Source organism: Elgaria multicarinata, chromosome 16 (genome assembly GCF_023053635.1).
Source record: "Elgaria multicarinata webbii isolate HBS135686 ecotype San Diego chromosome 16, rElgMul1.1.pri, whole genome shotgun sequence".
NCBI classification, from domain to species: Eukaryota; Metazoa; Chordata; class Lepidosauria; order Squamata; family Anguidae; genus Elgaria; species Elgaria multicarinata.
In genome coordinates, this window is record NC_086186.1 from 7,983,113 (window position 1) to 8,001,001 (window position 17,889).

The 17,889-nt window shown below is 44.4% G+C and overlaps 1 protein-coding gene across 1 annotated transcript; it reads right to left on the reverse strand.

Annotated features, from left to right (window-relative positions):
* Nucleotides 1-983: 983 nt before the first annotated feature.
* MINDY2 (MINDY lysine 48 deubiquitinase 2) lies at nucleotides 984-17,015 on the reverse strand. Its single transcript, XM_063142427.1, has 9 exons — nucleotides 16,407-17,015; nucleotides 12,396-12,453; nucleotides 11,403-11,467; nucleotides 10,395-10,553; nucleotides 8,972-9,074; nucleotides 7,959-8,101; nucleotides 6,308-6,481; nucleotides 5,051-5,242; nucleotides 984-4,630 (listed from the first exon to the last, which is right to left on the reverse strand). The coding sequence occupies exons 1-9, from the start codon at nucleotides 16,431-16,433 to the stop codon at nucleotides 4,499-4,501; spliced, it is 1,053 nt and encodes a 350-aa protein (XP_062998497.1). The 5' UTR covers nucleotides 16,434-17,015; the 3' UTR covers nucleotides 984-4,498.
* Between the last annotated feature and the right edge of the window lie 874 nt (nucleotides 17,016-17,889).

Sequence of the window (17,889 nt, forward strand, 5' to 3'; positions counted from 1 at the left end):
CGCCTGTGAACATGGAGGTTCTGTGCAGCTATTGAGAACGCTAGTCCAAATCTGCTGTTCAAGTAATTTAGGCTAGCAGCTATTACCCCATCTTGGGGCTGCAAATACTGTCTTTTAAGTTAATGATGTGCTGTGTGATGGTCTTTCTTCCATCTTATCACCTGCCCATCAATTTCATTAGATGACCGGACTTCTAGCAGCCCAAGGAGACACCCACAACTTCCCACACCATGGAAGTTGTAGAACTCTTCCACGGCCTGTCTCAGTTCTTTTCATATGGAATGTACTCCAGTTGCTCATCCCACTCCCCCAATCATGGTGGTTGCTGTTTTCTGCACCGGCAACTTATCCTATTTTGGAAGAAAATCCGGTGCTAATGGAGTATACTCCAGGAAAGTCAGGTGTAAATTCAACACCCTTCAAATCCCTGCTTTCATTTTTTAGAAGTGTGTGTAGCATTAAGGGGCTGAATTAATAACCTTAAGCCCAGCAAGTAATATCTCCCTGCAATGAAAAGTTTGTATACAACAGATGCATCTTGCTTTGTTACACTTGACTGCCCCCCCCCCCAATAAATCAGATGTACATTTTGATGCAGGTGAGAGGTGTATACCCCTCACAGGTACTGGCTGTTACATAGGAACAGCCATCTAAAAATAGAGCTGGACTAGAGCCATAATAGGATAGATCTTGCTTGTGCTTTCAAGCTGTACTTGTGACAAATTGCATGTAAGGGGACTATGATTGTTTCCTTCACTTATGTTCCCACTCACTTCTTGAAACTACCTTGGAATTCATAGAATTAGCATTGATCCACAACTGTTTGCATTCTACTCTGTGTAGTTTCTCTCTAAAATTGATCTGGTGAGTGTGTTGGCTGAAATAGTGAAATGCTTCTCTAACAAGACACCACAGTAGAATAATAGCAACAGAAAACTGGACTGTCCACCTCTATTTCTTCACTAAAATACTCAAGTCATCACTAGAAATTAAATCGATTTTATTACATGAGGAAGTCACTTAAGTAAGACTGTTTATGAGAAGAATGGTAACAGTTCTCAGCTCAGGACATCGAAGTATATTGACAGGATCCAACAGAAAACAGAGCAAGTTGCTGATCACAGTGTAAATCCATGCAGAAGATCTGATTTACTAAAAGCTAGCTTGTGGCTGATCCATGATTTGGAATCTGTAAAGCAGGTGAAGAACAGAAGCCAGTAGATGCTGCTGTACTGCCTGAAGTTTGCCCCTAAGTGTCTTCCTGGCCAGCACTAGAGACTGGAATGAGGCAGGTGCTCCTGTCACACACTGACCAAGCCAGGTGAAGCTGCTGCTCAGTGGTTCTTTCCAGTGCAGCTGTGATATGTGTGCTTGAATACTGCAATCATGGGCAGGGCTGATCATGTGGGTATTTCTCAACTGACTGGCACCCCTCCCTTCTAGTAGTATAGGAGGGACCCATGTGATTGGCCTCACCCAAATCGTTGCAAAACATTCACTCACACATAACATGCAGCAGATAAGACTCAAGGCAAAAAAAAAGCTGTTATGGGAAGGCAGCAAGAGACCACCAAGTTCTAAGTGCTAAAAGATGCAATGTAGGACAACTAGCATGATTATTTTTTTAAAAAAAGCAACATCTTTCACATAAGTGCCTTTTTTTTTTATAAAACTATAAAAGTATTTGGCAGTGCTCAAGTGGTAATGTGACTGATGAATCTCAGCATTGTATACAACCATTACTACATTGCCACAACAAAAGAGACCCTCTGCTGTTATTTTTCTTTTCTGTTCTACACTATTGAACTTTGATAAGGGCTTTAGTAAACAAAGACTTTTGCCTTGGTTTCTCTTATCTCTTTCTCCCTCTACTTAAATCTTACAGAGGTGATGGTTTCTAAGTGGGAAACCATGGCTTGTTATATTAAAAAGTGTCAAAGGAAATGGCTAGGAACTGGAGCTGAAAAGAGTTCAATTTCTGCAGAAATAATCAGAAAGCCCACAATGTCCTAAACCCTGGCAAGAGGTAGACAACTGTGAGCTCCAGTGCCATTGTACATCCTCTGTTACTATGCCCTCCAGGTACTCATAAATACAAGCAAACGGAGCTGAGCTAAGGATTACTAGGCTATTTGGTTAAAGGATACAAGGATTCTTCTCTCCCCAAGGCTTCTAAACGGCTACCGCCCCACAAGTGTCTTCTTAGAGAGGGCTGCCAAATATTAAATGGGAAGGTCATGCTGGTAGGACAAGAGGTCCAACTCACTGTAGCCAAGTACCTGATTGTCAACCTAAAAGAACGCCTGAGCTCAGAGCTAGCCATCTTTTATAGTAACTTTAAGACAGAGAAAGTCACTCCTGTACCTGAGAAACTGCTCCTTACATAAAGTTCTCTATCTCTGCTGGAACATTCTGACACTAGATCACCAGGCACATATTAGTGTCTTGCTAAAGCCCTAGAAATGGGCTTTAGCCTTAAAATGACACAAGCAAGCAAAGGGAACTAGAGCTAAAGCCTTGCTTCCTTTGCCGATCTCTGAGCTAGTGTGACTTAGAGGAAACAATGAACAGGTGTTTCTTTCACTGTGTCTTATGTAGCTCTCTAAATTTAGCATGTAACAGACAGGAAACAGTACAAACTCACAGTTAATGTAAACAAACACCTTGGTGATTTTTGCACACAAAAAAAGCCTGGATAGCTTATGTGTTAAGGTTAACAATAATAAGATGGCACTATGGTCTAACATAGGTAAGGGTAATGTGCATATGTGAAATAAGATACTTTGTAGAAGTGTAAGATATAGTTAACATGATACAAAGTAAACTCAGTTCTGAATAAAATCAAATTTGTTTCCCGTTTGTAAATTGAGCAGAAATGTTTACAGTTCAGGCTAATGGGTGAAGGCAAATATTTTGGTCTTAACTTAAAGGGAGCAGCTACACCTACACACGCACATACACCCGTCATGGAAATGACTTTGCCAAGAATTAGCTTTGGGGTCTGGTTTCCCCCTATTTTTTGCCCCTCAGACTTAAGGTATCAAGGAGTTGAAAGACAGGAGATATTTGAAATTGGTTGCTTCATTTAACTAGACTACACTCCCAAAGGAGCAGTTCGCTTCAACAAAAAGATGTTCAACCCTCAAGTGGTAGATCACCACTTTCCCCAGGAGCAGGATTGTCACACACCGACTGTTTCGTAGGGGTTGAGGTTTGTCTATAAATGCACATGACCAGGCTTTATGAAATACAGCAAATTTTGTCAGAAGCATCTACAAATTGATATATAAAGTTATCAAAAGAATGAAGGCCATTGCTCCTCTGGTGAGGACGACTTGTGAGTTCTACCCCATCCCTACAACAGTAAAATTCAATACTTATCAGAAGCCTATAAATATTATGAGATGTAACATGTTCATTTGTAGTGCGTCCATTATAAAATCTGGTTCCACAAAGTTTTATTATAAGTGTTTACAGCCATGTGTTCCCCTCCCCCAACCAATTAATCATAACCCTCTCCCTCCAAATCTTAACTATGCAAGTGAGCTAAGTCCCACCAAAGTCCAAGGGATTCACTCACAAATGCAGTTCGAATCACAGTCCCAGAGTGTAGTGGAACCATTTTTACACTCTGCGGAAGTATGCTTTAAATCTGCATGGAGATGGTACAGATTATCTACCTACAGTACACTTGATAAGGCATACAAGCAAACACATTTCATATTACTCGTCCAAGGTACTTCGGGGGAGGCAAGTATCCAGAAATTTTAATTCCACAGACTAACACATCAGCTTTCCCTTCCAGTCACCTACTTTTGTGTAGAGAGGTCAAATAAATAACAGAACAGCTCTGGTCTCATTCCTCTGCATGACATGCCATTAAAACCGAAAAGGCCAGGTAGAGTGGTGCTCCTAACCCTGATACGGTGAGAGTAGGAGTCTCAGTTTCTCTGGCTTCTCTTCAACATGGTTTTGTCCTTTCGTGATGCCCAATGTCGAGTAATGTTAATCAGTATTTTGCACCAACCCAGGTTGAAGACCGCTCAGGGGACAACAGACCACAAGCCAAGAGAACTGGGGAGCACTGGAGTGAGAGATGTCCAGATAGGTTGCTTCCACACCATAAATGGTTCTCTTTTGGCAACTGATGCACAGGCCTTGGGCAGAAGCCCAAGAGGACAGCCAATTAGCTCTTTCATCTCTGAGACAAGTAGCTTGCTAACAAATAGTCTGAGTTATTTCGATTCCTACAGCGCACAACCTGCAGCAAGGTGGGCTCCCCTCCAAAAGATACCACTTTCTCACAATGCTTCAGGAACACATATAGCTATATCCAAATCCCTCAGAAAGGTAGCGTGTGCACGACTCCACTGGTCTTGGGGGCGCCATCCTCTGTGGGGCTATCAGGCACAGGTGGCATGTGGAGCTTGGAGTCCTTAGGATTCCTTGGTTGTGTTTCAAGGATATGTGCTTGGGTCCAGGAAGAGTCCCCCTCTCGCTATAGCAGCGCGCAGCTGTTCTTCTCTTTCTCACGCTCCTTTTCCTTCTCCTTCTCCCGAGGTTCTTTTCGTTTCCGTTCACTGCCCCCTGATTGTCTTCCAGTTGACGGAGAGGCAGCTCCCTGCACTTGCTATCAAGGGGAATAGAAGAACAAACGAGATCGCTTGCTTGAACTTTCTTTGTGCTTAGCAACATTTGTAAGTTCAGCTCAAGATACTGGCTATGTGGTTGAACTTGCAATGATAGCTCACTAAGGTAGCCAGAAAGCTCAGCACTGGGTAGGGTATCAGGGCAACTATTACCAAGTAAGACTATCAGTACTTTCTATACTGACCAGCAGCTCCAGGCGTCTGTTTCCCAGCCCTACCTCCAGATGCTGTCAGGGCTTGTACCTGGGACCTTGTGCATAAAAAGCAGGAGCTCTACCCCTGAGCTACACCCCTTTCCAATAGGAGCAATTCCCACTGAACTCACTTCTGAGAAAACACACACAAAACTGGGGTACGAGGGACATTTCTGGCAGAATCCAAGGGCTGCCAGGCCTGCTTACCTGGACCTGAGCAGCAGTGGCGGTGGTGGCGGCAGCTTGCTCTTGCTCCTGATAGTACTGAGAAGCCCGCCTGTCCTCTTCTTCCTGAAGTTTCTTGGCAAGCTCAAGGTCACTTATTCCTTCTGGCAGCTGCTCCCAATTGATGTCTTGGCTTTGCTGTTCTTGTTGCAAGGACAATGCCATCAGGTAGTCCTAAAACGTAAATCCACCAGTGAATGCTCCCCTATTCAGCAAGATCCAACCAGTAGGATTCCACCACTTCCCACATTTTCAGCCTTTCCCCTGAGAAGCAATAGGTGCCTAGACTTTCAGCAGCCACCTGAATCCTGACATGGGAAGCCTCCTTTGACTCAAACTCAAGTAAACTGAACAGAGAAAGTCAAGCACCACATGGCCCTGCCCCTGGTTGCAGGTTGTAATTGCTAGATCACAATAGCAGTATTTATTACGTAAGCTTGGAAAGAAGACTCCAGTTGGCCTTTCATCCATCCCTAACCCATGCTCTCAAGTGAACACCATGAACAGATAGCATGCCTTCTGTCTGCCCTGAAGATCTTATTATTATTATTATTATTTATTTATATAGCACCATCAATGTACATGGTGCTGTACAAAGTAAAACAGTAAATAGCAAGGCCCTGCCGCATAGGCTTACAATCTAATAAAATCATAGTAAAACAATAAGGAGGGGAAGAGAATGCCAACAGGCACAGGGTAGGGTAAAAAAGGCACAGGGTAGGGTAAAAAAGATCTCAAGGAAGAAGGCCAATTTTCCAGTTATCCCTACACCAAGCAACCTAAAGTTACGACATTTATATTCCATCTCGTAACAAAGTTATCTGGGTGGCCTTTAAAAAACAAACACAATACAAATTCAAAACCTAGTACCATGTAATCAAAAGCCTCAAATCAGACAACTAAACAACACTCACCACACCCCACAATGAAAACACAGGTTTTAAAATTGAGAGGCCCAGATTTCATGAGTTATTTAAAATACCTGAGTGAACAGAAAGGTCTTTACCTGGAGCTGAGAAGACCAGAGATGGTGCCAGGCCACCTTTCTGGGAAGGCTGCCCTACAACTAGGGTGCAACTAACAACATGTTATAGTTAGGGAAATGTTGTATTCCGCCTAGTGTGTTTCACTTTCGGAGAAATGGGAAGGAAGTTGGCACAATTGTGTGGGATCGAGGGAAATCACAGCCATCCTAAGTACTGAAGAGGCAAAGTAACTGAATAGGATTCCCAAATCTACCTGGTCTATCTGATCTTGTTGTCCTCTGTATACTGTTTCTGGATCAGATGGAGGTCTTAGGTGGAACTCAGAGTCACAGAAGTTTCCATCCCCATCCACATTGTGTAGGCTTTCCCAAACGACTTTATCTTCTGTAAGGAATCCCTGGTCTGTCACCAGAAGGTAAAGCTGACCCTAAATAAAAGTAAAAAAATTAACACACACTATTGGGAATTGATAGAGAGTAGGGGGAGAGAATCCAAATTCCTGCTGATGCTCTTTCCACCGCTTGCTATGAAGTTAGCAGCAGTACCCGGCATTTTAGTTTTAGACGCTATGCTTGTTATGAGACCTATTATTTATTTATTTATTTATTGCATTTTTATACCGCCCAATAGCCAAAGTTCCCTGGGCGGTTCACAAAAACTAAAACAATTCAAAGTGTAAAACAAACAGTATAAAAACATGATATAAAATACAAATTAAAACATACCATACATGATTAAAACATCCTGAAAATATTCTAAAATTTCACTGGATAGGCCTACCGGAATAGATCAGTCTTTATTGCTTTTTTAAATTCTAAAAGACTGTCAAGTTGACAAATCTCCTCTGGCAGGCCATTTCACAGTCTGGGAGCAGCAGAAGAGAAGGTCCTCTGGGTAACAGTTATTAATCTGGCTTTTGCTAGCTGAAGTAGATTCTTCCCAGAGGACCTGAGTGTGTGGGGCAGATTGTACGGGAGAAGGCGATCCTCCAGGTAGCCTGGACCCAAACCATGTAGGGCTTTAAAGGTAATAACTAACACTTTGTACTTCGCCCGGAAACTAATCGGCAGCCAGTGAAGAGATTTTAAAACTGGTGTCATGTGGTCACCCCTAGGTGTACCAGTGACCAGCCTGGCTGCGATATTTTGGACTAATTGAAGTTTCCAGACTAGGCACAGAGGTAGCCCCATGTAGAGCGCATTGCAGAAGTCGAGCCTCGAAGTTACCAGCGCATGCACGACCGTCTTTAATGGTTTCAGGTGTAACTTCCTGCTGCAGTTACACTACTGTCCATTGTCAGCAGTACACAGCAAGCAACTACACAATCTCTCATAGTATAGAGCTGTAAAGCTATCTATGACTATGTAGGCTTTACATGGGTCAACTTCAATTAGATCTCATGCAATATTATAATCCCCCATATCTGAACTCATCCAGCAGAAATTCAAAGAGACATGGCACTAGTGGAAGGGCTGACAGTACGCAGATCCTACAACCAATCGAATAATTAATTGGCTGTACATTTTGAGACATAAGATTCACACAAGAGAAAGCTGATCAGCAAGAGTCCCAACTGTAATACTGGAGGAAAGCATGAGGAAAAAAGAACTACTTGAGCATACACTCATGAGAGGGTTAAATATTCTTTTCCTTTGAGAATACATTAAAACCTGAGAGCATCCCCAAAAAAGTGGAAGGAAAAGATTGGGAATGTATAGTTGGCCCCTTACACTCTAGCTCTCAAAGCCCTATTCAGACAGATGCTACCCATAGGGCAAACTCAACGCAGCCACTTGATATTTCAGGGGCAGCTGGGACATTGACTAGGAGCAGGCTACCAGCTCATGAGATTTGAGTCAGTCAACATTCTCAGATAAAATAAGACAACGTTCATAACTAGATACCTTATGTTTAGTCATGGTGCTAAAGTGGTTGTTTCTAAAGAATACACATAATTCTCCTTCTTGAACAGTGGAAGTTAACTCACATAATCCATGGTAAGTCAACTGAGTGGCTGTGTTGTTTAGAAACTGCTCTGCTACAGAACCTGTGAAGACAAATCATGTTCATGGGCACGCTAGCATACACATTCTCAGCACAACTAATGCCTAGCTAGACCTCACCAGAAAAGACTTAGCACCCAGTTATAGTATTACATAAGCCTACTGTCTTGGGTTGAGGAGTGAAGCAGGGCATTTATCTGAACACAAGGGAGCCTAAACTGTGGGGTAAACCATTAGCTAAAATAGAAGGGAAGACAATCTAAACCAAGTGGAAACCAGTACAATCAAGGACCACTATACAGTAACACAAATGGAATGAATTACTGGGATCTTGCCTGCAAGGCTCAAATGAGAAAGGAACAGGTTGATCGGGAAGCAGAGTAATACTCTCCACTGCCCCATCCGGTCATGTGACTAGAGTATCTCTGCACACTAAAAAAAAGTCCAGCTATCACGTACAGCAGACTGATAACGTCTGTCTAGTGGTTATCAGTAAAACGTTCCATACTTCTCATGACAGTGTCCAGCACCAGCACCAGTGTCCTTGTGAAAGCTGTGGAGCCACAGTAGGAGAGAGTTATTGCCTTCATGCAATGCTTGTGGGCCTCTGTGAGGTCTCTGGCTGGCTGCTGTGGGACACAGGATGCTGGACTTTTCATCTGGCCCAGCAGGGCTCTCGCATTCTTATGGCAGAGAGGTCTACCCCATGACTACTAGCTACGGGAGCTAGATGGAACGCTACAAGGAGGCACTATGCCAACAAAGTCTCCCTGCTGGGGAACAAGAGGAGTTGGGGGCTGTGGTCTTTGAGCCCCCCTGCTGGACTTCCCTAGTTCCTCTCTTTGGGATGATTTAGATAGACCCTTGATGTGACCCACCAGGGCTTTTCTGATATTTTTAAGGAATTTACTCACCTTCATCGATTAGCTCACTGTTGTCTGACTGCTTACAACAAATTATTTTCTCCACCAGCTGATTGTAGCTGCAGTTACCGACTGCTTTCACAATGTCAGCAATCTGTGAAGGGGCGGAAGAAGCGGAGCAACCAAGTTTGAATGATCTTTTGTGCATATTGCAAGAAAGTTTTTGAAAAGCACACAACTCTAACTCAACAAGTACTGTATTGAGGACACACAGAGAAGTCTATAGCACAGCCTTTCCCAATGGACACGGGTGACTAAAGACATAGGAAGCTGCCTCTCAACCAAGATTGTCATTGTGCAGCCCCCTTTCTAAGTTAGGTGACTGACTGGCTGGGTGTCAGAGAGAAGGCCTTGTCTGTAGTGGCACCCAAACTCTGGAACTCCCCATAGATTCACTCAGCACCATTCTTGCAATCTTTTAGGTACCAGGAAAAGGCAGTCCTGTTGTCCTGTCATTTTATGGTATTTTATATCATTATTATTTCAACACCTATTTCTAATCTTGCTAATTTTATCTTATGGCTTTTATTACTGCTTTTTATAGCTAGATACTTTATGTTTAGTCATGCTAAAGTGGTTGTTTCTAAAGAATACACACAATTATCCATTTTGAACACTGGAAGTTAACTCACATAATCCATCCTGTCTTCAAAGTAGCCCCATGTACAACGATTAGACTAATCTCAATAGGAGGTTACCATCACTCACCCCAGGCTAGCATAATCCAGGTAGGTTCAATAGTTGGCGTACCAACCTAAGCTGATATTTATTTATTACATTTATATACCACCCCATAGCCAAAGCTCTCTGGGCGGTTTACAATAGTTAAAAACAGTGAGCATTAAAAAGTATACAAAATTTTAAACCATCAAAAACATAAAAACAACAGTATAAAACCAACGGTATCCATTTTTAAAAACAACAGTTCTGGAGTCCGTTAAAACCTAAAACGAAGCATTGTTAAATGCCATTAGGACCTGTAGATCCATATTCGTCACTTGAGTCACAAGCACTCTCATACTACAAACTTGATCCTTTAGGGGAAGTGCAACCCCATCAAGAAATGGCTGAAACACCACCACCCTGAATAGACAGACCACCCACCAACAATACCTCTAGCTTTTCTGGACTAAGTCTCCGCGTATTGGCCCTCATACAATCCGTTACTGTGGCCAGGCACTGATTAAGCACTTCCACTACTGCATATGAGATGAAAAAAACAAATAGAGCTGCATGTCAACAGCATATTAACAACACCGCACTCTAAACCTCCAAACGACCTCACACAATGGTTCCATGCAGATGTTAAACAGCAAGAGGAACAAGATGTATTGTCGACTGCCTTTTGGGCAGGCTACAAATCCCAAAAACAACCACAGAAAGTTTAAGACATTTCCCAACCATGTTTGCTTACCTGAGGGTCTACTAGCCATCCATGGTATAACGGAATATCGAGAAGATCGAATACAATGCATTCAGGGGTATATTCAAAGACTCGTACACCAGTGAACTTCACATTCACGTCAAGTCCCGTCTGAAGCTTATGCAAGATTGCCATGGCATCACTCATATTCTGCCAACAGGAGAAAAAACTACACTGTTTGCATCAGATAACATAGAGCACCAATCCCTAAATTTGTATTTAAAAAGTAGCTTATTACAGTAAGTATCAGAAGCTCCAACTGTTGAGTTCTTACCACTGCAGGACTCGAGTGGGAAGCATAACAATTCTGACATTTACCATTAGGACAAGAACTACCATCTGCCATTGGCTAATAATCAGATTACAATCTTATTAACTGATACACTATATTTTTTCCAGAGTACATTGTACGTGTCTAAACTAATCTTTATAACCATAGTTTCTAACATTCAGAAGTGAATCTCAAGAATGTCCAGGAGTCAACAAATAACTTTAAGTCAGAATTTGTTGTTGAAATTCACTGCAAATATTTTATTTATAATTTACTCTCCACTTTTTTTATTACCAAAGTAGTACGAAATTAACGGAAACAAGCTTATTCCACAAAGAGATGAATTAATCCAGCCTGCCATTAGCTAATCACACATGAATTGAAGGCCCTTATCTTGTCAGGATGAACATCACTGCAGATCAAGCAGTGGATGATCCAATATTAGGGCAAGAGTAATGCAAAGCGATTGTAGGTTAATTCACTTAATAACAACTTCATCTCAGAAACATGATAAATATCTAGAAGCCTAACATTAAGGCGCTATACAATTAAAACACAGATTTTTTTTTAAGTGCAGGAAGAATCTTGTCTCCCACTGATTTAGCTTCACCCTGAATATGAGTAAACTGAAATCTTAAATTAGCAACTTTACAATATGAATGACAAATTGAACGTTTTAATTCACTACTAGAAAATGTCACTTACTCTTAAGACAAGCCTGTTATTACCTGCTCATAGTTTAAGCGCTGGATTTCAGTGATTTCTTTTGGTTTGGAATCAAGGATATAGTCTCCTACAAACAAACAAACAAACAAACAAAAAACCCAAAAAAATCTAATTTGAAAGTGTATCCAGCAATACTGGGTATTAGTAGAATATCCATCTTTTAACTGTTTATTTATTTCCTGGAAATACAAGGGGATATGCCTATAGTTCTCTAGAGCAATATACTAAGGGTGCAATCCTACGCCTGTTAAGAAAAGGGGGGGAATCCTACAACTCCCAGCATTCCCCAGCTAGCTGGAGAATACTGGGAGTTATAGGGCTTTTTTTCTGTCTACACATGCATAGGATTGTGCTCTAAGCCTATTTAAAGCCACAGTGATTCATAGCATTTATAATGAAAGGTGAGCAGCTGAACTCCTGCTACTGATCAGAAACAGAGCATTTCAGGACTGCTGACTATGGAGACTAGAATCAAGCTGCGGGTGCTGCTTCCAGACTAATTAGTTCCATTATAACGAAAGAAAACTCTGACTTTCTTTAAAAGTGATGCCAATTATAACAGAATACTGGAGGTGCCTTGCTTTTCCATTTTAAACAGACAAATTACAAGAATGGAAGACACAGCTGCAGATATCCTAAGAACTAACATAACGCAAAGCCTATCAGTAGGTGGGGGGAGATTTCCAGGTCCCGGCTGTCCAATAACACGTCAAGAAAGAGTCCATAGTCTTCATCTTCCTCTGAGGACACTCTCTCTCTTGAGCTTGGCCAGACTCCTCCAGTTTATTCCCATGATATTTTTGAGTTAACTCATGAAGTGGGCGGCTCTGTTCAAAATTGTATTAAATATTCACTGATTACTAAGCAGGCTATGCTCTTAGCAGCTTCTAATTTGAACAATCCTTATTCTACTTAGACAGACCCACACAGCAAACCACGATGAGATGAAGAATTAATCTCAATACAAATCGCACATGCAGGATTGTCTTACTAACCTAAGTATTCCATCAATTGCTCAGCAGTTATGATTTCCATCATTGGTGGCAGTTTCACCTGGAAGAGAATAGAATTTATGCTTTGACATTTTATTTTATTGTATTTTAATGACAGGAAAAGCTTGCAAGAGTTACACCTCTGAATTTGTACTGTAGATGCATGGGAGAAGAGCCACAGATATTTCTAGTACAGGGAGAAAACAACTTGCCTAAACATCAGGGATACCAGTTCTTGGCAACCATGTTAAAAATCTCCAGCAAGCACAAAGTCGCTGCATGTTACTCTCCAAATGAGAGACTCGTGTTTCTCTGCTACTTCAAAATCTCCCAGCTTGGAAATATTTCAGAGTTTTTAGATATTTCTGCTTCAGTTCTCAGGAGGCAACTCCTTTAAAGCACACTACATAAGCATATTGCAAAGGGTCAGCACTATTAGCACTGCATTTTGTAGAATATGTTTGTTTGCCAAGAATCATACCAAGGTCTCCCCTCATGCAGAAGATGCTACCGGAGTCGTTTTGTTTAACTGGCAAGCAGCAGCCAAGCACAACTCTCAGCAATTTATATAAAATCAGTGTCCAGACCTGATACACAGCAAGATCATAAGGAAGCCTACCAGGCTGGAGAGGACATTGTAGCCAAGTCACTGCAGAAGTGCTATTAAAAAAACATAGCATAAAATGTGCTTCAGTTGGTCTCTTTGTGGAAAGAGATCCTTGGGTCTTAATAATAGACTGCAATTCTATGCACATTTACCAATGGGACTTACTTTTGAGTAGACATGCCCAGGATTTCACTGTAAGTCTCCTTAAGACCCTAAATAAGATAATTTTCACTGAACTATAGTAGTCCAAAGCTATGCTTGACAGCATTGAAGAACATAGCTGGGAAACATGGAGAAATTGCATGTTTAAGGCAGCGCAAAGGTTGAAAAAGATGCAGAAGTTGCCAAAGCAATGCTCTCTTCCATGGAAACTTTCAAACTGAAAAAGCTGTTAATAGTGTTGTCTGACATAAAAGAATGTCAGAAGCACATGTTCCTTTATGTGGAGGCAACCATAATTCCCATGAAATTTGCTTTGCAAGTAACTGGACTTCCAGGATTGGACACATCACACCTCTTACCCTTTTGTAGCAAAGTTGTTTGGCAACAGTCCCTGCTTCCCTCTGAACAGTGCTGTTCAAGACACAATCCTGCTTAAGTTTCCAGTACCTTGCAAATAGATGTGATCTATAAAAAGGCAATTTCATGCATTAGGCAGGCCAAGTCTGGGTTTGCCACCTTGACAGGGAACTGCAAACAACTCTGGATTCCTGACATATGTACCTCTATGACATATGGTTGTCACACTCACTGTTTGCTTATGTAATGCATTTTAGGAATACACCTACAACATTGTAATGTGTGAAGTCAGCAGGTAACAGTTGTGCTGTTCCATAAGACAATATTACAGCAGAAAGCCAATGTTTCAACAGTTCACATGTTTTACTTACTATGAGAGGGGAGAGCCAAAGGAATGCTACATGCAAGGCTTGCAACAACACACAAGTAAGGCCTTTCCCTAGAATTCTATGGCCACTGTAACAGACTCAAAGACCATCAGCCACAATGCATCCCTTTTGTAAAATCAAATGCACTGCTTCCCCTTAAAGAAAAAAACAATCATAATTCCTCGGAATGCATTGATTTCCTCCAAACAGTCACATTAAGCTAAAGACCTTTTACACCCCCACTCCTTAACCCAAACGTAAGAGCTGTGCTGGATCAAACCAAACATCTAGTCCAATATTCTGTTCCCACAGTGGCCAGATGCTTCTTGGGAAGCCCACAAGCAAGACATGGGGGCAATAGCACCTTCCTGCTCATATTCCTCAGCAACTAATATTATGAGTACTACCTCTGATATTTAGCCATCGATAGCCTTATCTTTCGTGAATTTGTCTAGCCTCCCTTTAAAGCCATCCAAATTAGTAGCAATTTACAAATTAGTCTAATATCAGTTGATCATACTGGAGAAAAAGAGCAGGAAAAAAAGGAAAAGCCAGTCATTTGCTCCCAACCCGCAGCTCCCTTTAAACACGTTTAAGCAAGGCCAAATGCCATTTCACAGCTCTGTCCAAAAAGCAGCATCCCTCCCACTCCCAAGACAGCCACATAGAGATCAGGTAAAATAACACAAGTTTTGTTGCCTTCTATACCAAGTCAGACATCTAGCCAGAGTACTATCTACTCTGTCTGGCATTGGCTGTGCAAAGCATCATGCCAATAGAGGAGAGACCCTTTTAATGACATGGGAGCTGAACCTACAACCTTCTGTAATCAAAGCATGGAATCCACCACTGAGGCTTCCCATAGAATAGGGGATGTGGGGAGAGAAGAGGACAGGAATAGTGCAAACATACATCTCACCTCCGTAAACATGGGAGCACACACATTGCTTGCCTTACACCAAGCCAGCCCATTGGTCCAGCTGACCCAGCAGTGTCCCCTCTGAGTGACAGGCAACAGCTTTCACGACCTTCATCTCTGTGATGGGCCACAGTCAGTGGCAGAGTACCCCTTCTGCATGCACAAGGTTCCTGATTCAATCCCTGCCATCTTCACCTTACAAATTCTCAGGTATCCGGACAACAGTACCTGGCTAGATGGCTCAAAGCAGCTTCATATGTTAATAAGGCAAACATACAGTTATGTTCTTCTGCTTTTAATCACAGCTTGATTACTCAACACTTGCTTTGCATGCTAGAAGTTTCCTGTATCCCAACAGGGTAGACAATGGTGACTCTACTCACATGTTGAGAAACTGAGCATAAATGTCTATCAGTAAAATATACTTTAGATCAATCATTTTAAAAAGGAATGAAAGAAATAATTATGCTGGGAATCTTACAAAGAGGATTAAAAGAAATCTTTCCCCCTGTGGCTTCATTATTTCCAGTCATTTTACATCTCTAGTCTTCCTATAAAAGTGTTGTTATAGTTTTAGAAATCATTTTGTAGGGGAGTAAAGGCTGGGTAACAATATATAAATACTTTGAAATTATAAAAAAGTATTTCATAATCTGAAGCTGTTCAATTTTTCCAATTCTTTGGGAATAAAACAAAAACAGTTCTCGGGGACGGGGACGGGTCCCCCTCCTCCATTTTTTTCCTGTATTTTTTTCTAGGCCTTCACAACTCTATTCCAGTCAACATCTTCAGTTTATAGCCCTCCTGAGTTTTCCCTCCACTTCTTCCATCTTTTTCCTTAACAGAAAAAAACACCCCATTAAGGTAGAAAAGCCAGAAGAGCTACACAGTGCCCTTTGGTTGTGAGCACAAGGAGCCCTCAGTCTGCAAGCTCCCAGAGACCCTGGAAAGCAGGGCTGCCAGTCAGAGGAGACGATACCAGGCCAGGTGACTTAATTCAGTACACGGTAGCTATCATATTTTAACTGGGATTGAATCCAAGACCTTCTACATCAGGGTGGGGGGATGCATGGCCCTCCAGATGTTGTTGAAATGCAACTCCCATCCACCCTAGTCCACCCAGCTGATAGGACTTGCAGTCCGACATCTGGAGGACCACAGGTTCCCCATCCCTGTTCTACATCCTAGAAATGGCTCTGGAGAGGAGACGTTCTGCCCATGCCCAGAGGAGTAGCAGCCTGATACGACCTGAGGCTGTCCTTTGAGCCCAAGATGCCCTGAGGCCATATGTCTCCTTATACAGAGCCAGGCTTGTGGGTCCAAGCGGAATACTGCGCCACGGCCCAGCCTCATTCACGGGATCGTACTGGGGTCACACCTTTCACACACGACCCTCCCGTGTTCCCTTTGCCAGAAAAAACAAACCCCACATCCTTGAGAGAGGAAAGCGCAGAATCGCTGCCCGCGGAAGCCCTCGGCGGAGGGCGCTGCCCTCCGGGAGGGGCTTCTTGCCCCGCGTCCGCCCACCCACCCAGCCCGCCTGGCTGGAGCTCCGGGACCGCGAGGGCCCCCTTCCCTGCTGCCGGGCTGGAGCCACGCACCTTCCAGGCCAGGAGCAGCACGTTCATGATGGCGAGGAGCGGGCAGGGCCCGTTCTCGTTCTGGGTGATGACGGGCGTGTTCTCCTCCTTCCAGCGCACCCACTTGATGTGGTAGACCGACTGGCCCGGGAAGCGCTCCTTGGCGCCCGGAGGCAGCGGCGGCACCGACGACGACGACGCCTCGCCCGGGCTGGCTCCGTCCTCCGCGTCGGCCACGGGGGCTCTCGCGGGCGCCTCCTCCGAGTCGTCGCTGCTGTGCAGGTCGGAGCTGCTGGGGCCGCCGCACGACGACTGCAGGTTGGAGAAGGAGCCCAGCGAGTCCGCCAGGCTCCCGGACTCCTCGCCGCCCGCCGGGCTCGCCGCGCCGCCGCCCCCCTCGATGCTGCTGCTGCTGCTGCGGCTGCTCTCAGAGACGGGATCCGCGGGAGGAGTCGCCGCCGCCGCCGCCTCGGGCACCTCCGCAGCCCGACCCGGGCTCTCGGTTGCCGACGGCGGCAGCGGCGGCTCCTTCCTCAGGCGGGAAGCAACCGCCGCCTCTGAGGAGAGCGTCGGAGAGTCTCCCACAACACCACCATCCTTCTCCCCCTCAGCCGCCGCTGCCTCTGAGGCGATTCCCGCCTCTTCCTGAGGAGAGATGCGATCCGCTTCAGCGGCGGCGACGGCAGCAACACCCTCGAGTGCGGCTGAGGGAAAAGAGAGCCGCGGCGGGAGCTCCGCCAGGCCCTCCATGCCCGCGGCGGAGAAGCCCCTCGTCCTCCCGCCCTGCTGAGGCGGCTACGTTACAGTCAGCGCCGTGGCGACGGCGGCCGCCGGGCCAAGCGGGCCTCGGGCGCCATGACAGGCGGAGGCCACGCCCTAGCCCGGCCACGCCCCGCGGGGGAGGGGGGACGGGACCCGGCGGCGCGCGTGCGCGGGAGGTCCGGGCGGGGCTGGTTAGGCGCACTCGGGGGGGGGGGGGGCTTGCGCGGCAGGGGCTTTTTCGCGCTGGCCCTCGCTCACTCGCCCCGTATTTAGGAGAGGGCCTCGGTGAGAAGGACTTTTTGCAGGTTTGTTGACTTGCTTGCTGCTGCTTTCCACCCATGCAGTGCTGAGCTCCATGGACGGACTAACACTGGATAAGGAATTCCCTTGCACAGGAAGGAGCAATGGCCACCAATTTGGATGGCTTTAAAAGGGGACTGGACAAATTCAAAGACGATTGATGGCTATTGGTCCTGAGGGCTCCATGTTACCTCCAGTATCACCAGTTACCGAGGATGCTGTTGTACTCGTGTTCTGCTTGAGGGTCTCCTCATGGTTGGCCACTGTGTGAACTAGATGAGCCTTGATCTGAGCCGGTACATCTCTTCTAGTGTTCTTATAATGATGCTGTAGATGCTTTGGTTAAATATGCAGAAGGAGGGATTACATGCAGGGCCTGGCACCTGCTCTGCTTGCAGAAGGGCCCCACTCAAATCTTTCCCTGCTATGTCTAGTGTAATTA

Bases quoted from the DNA above. Each gene is read 5' to 3' on its own strand.
- MINDY2 (XM_063142427.1), bottom strand. From the start codon at position 16,433: ATGAACGTGCTGCTCCTGGCCTGGAAG. The intron at 11,468-12,395 runs GTTAGTAAGACA...GTTTGTTTGTAG, and splicing joins GCAATTGATGGAATACTTAG to GAGACTATATCCTTGATTCC. The intron at 9,075-10,394 runs GTAAGCAAACAT...GCCCCTTCACAG, and splicing joins GATGGCTAGTAGACCCTCAG to ATTGCTGACATTGTGAAAGC.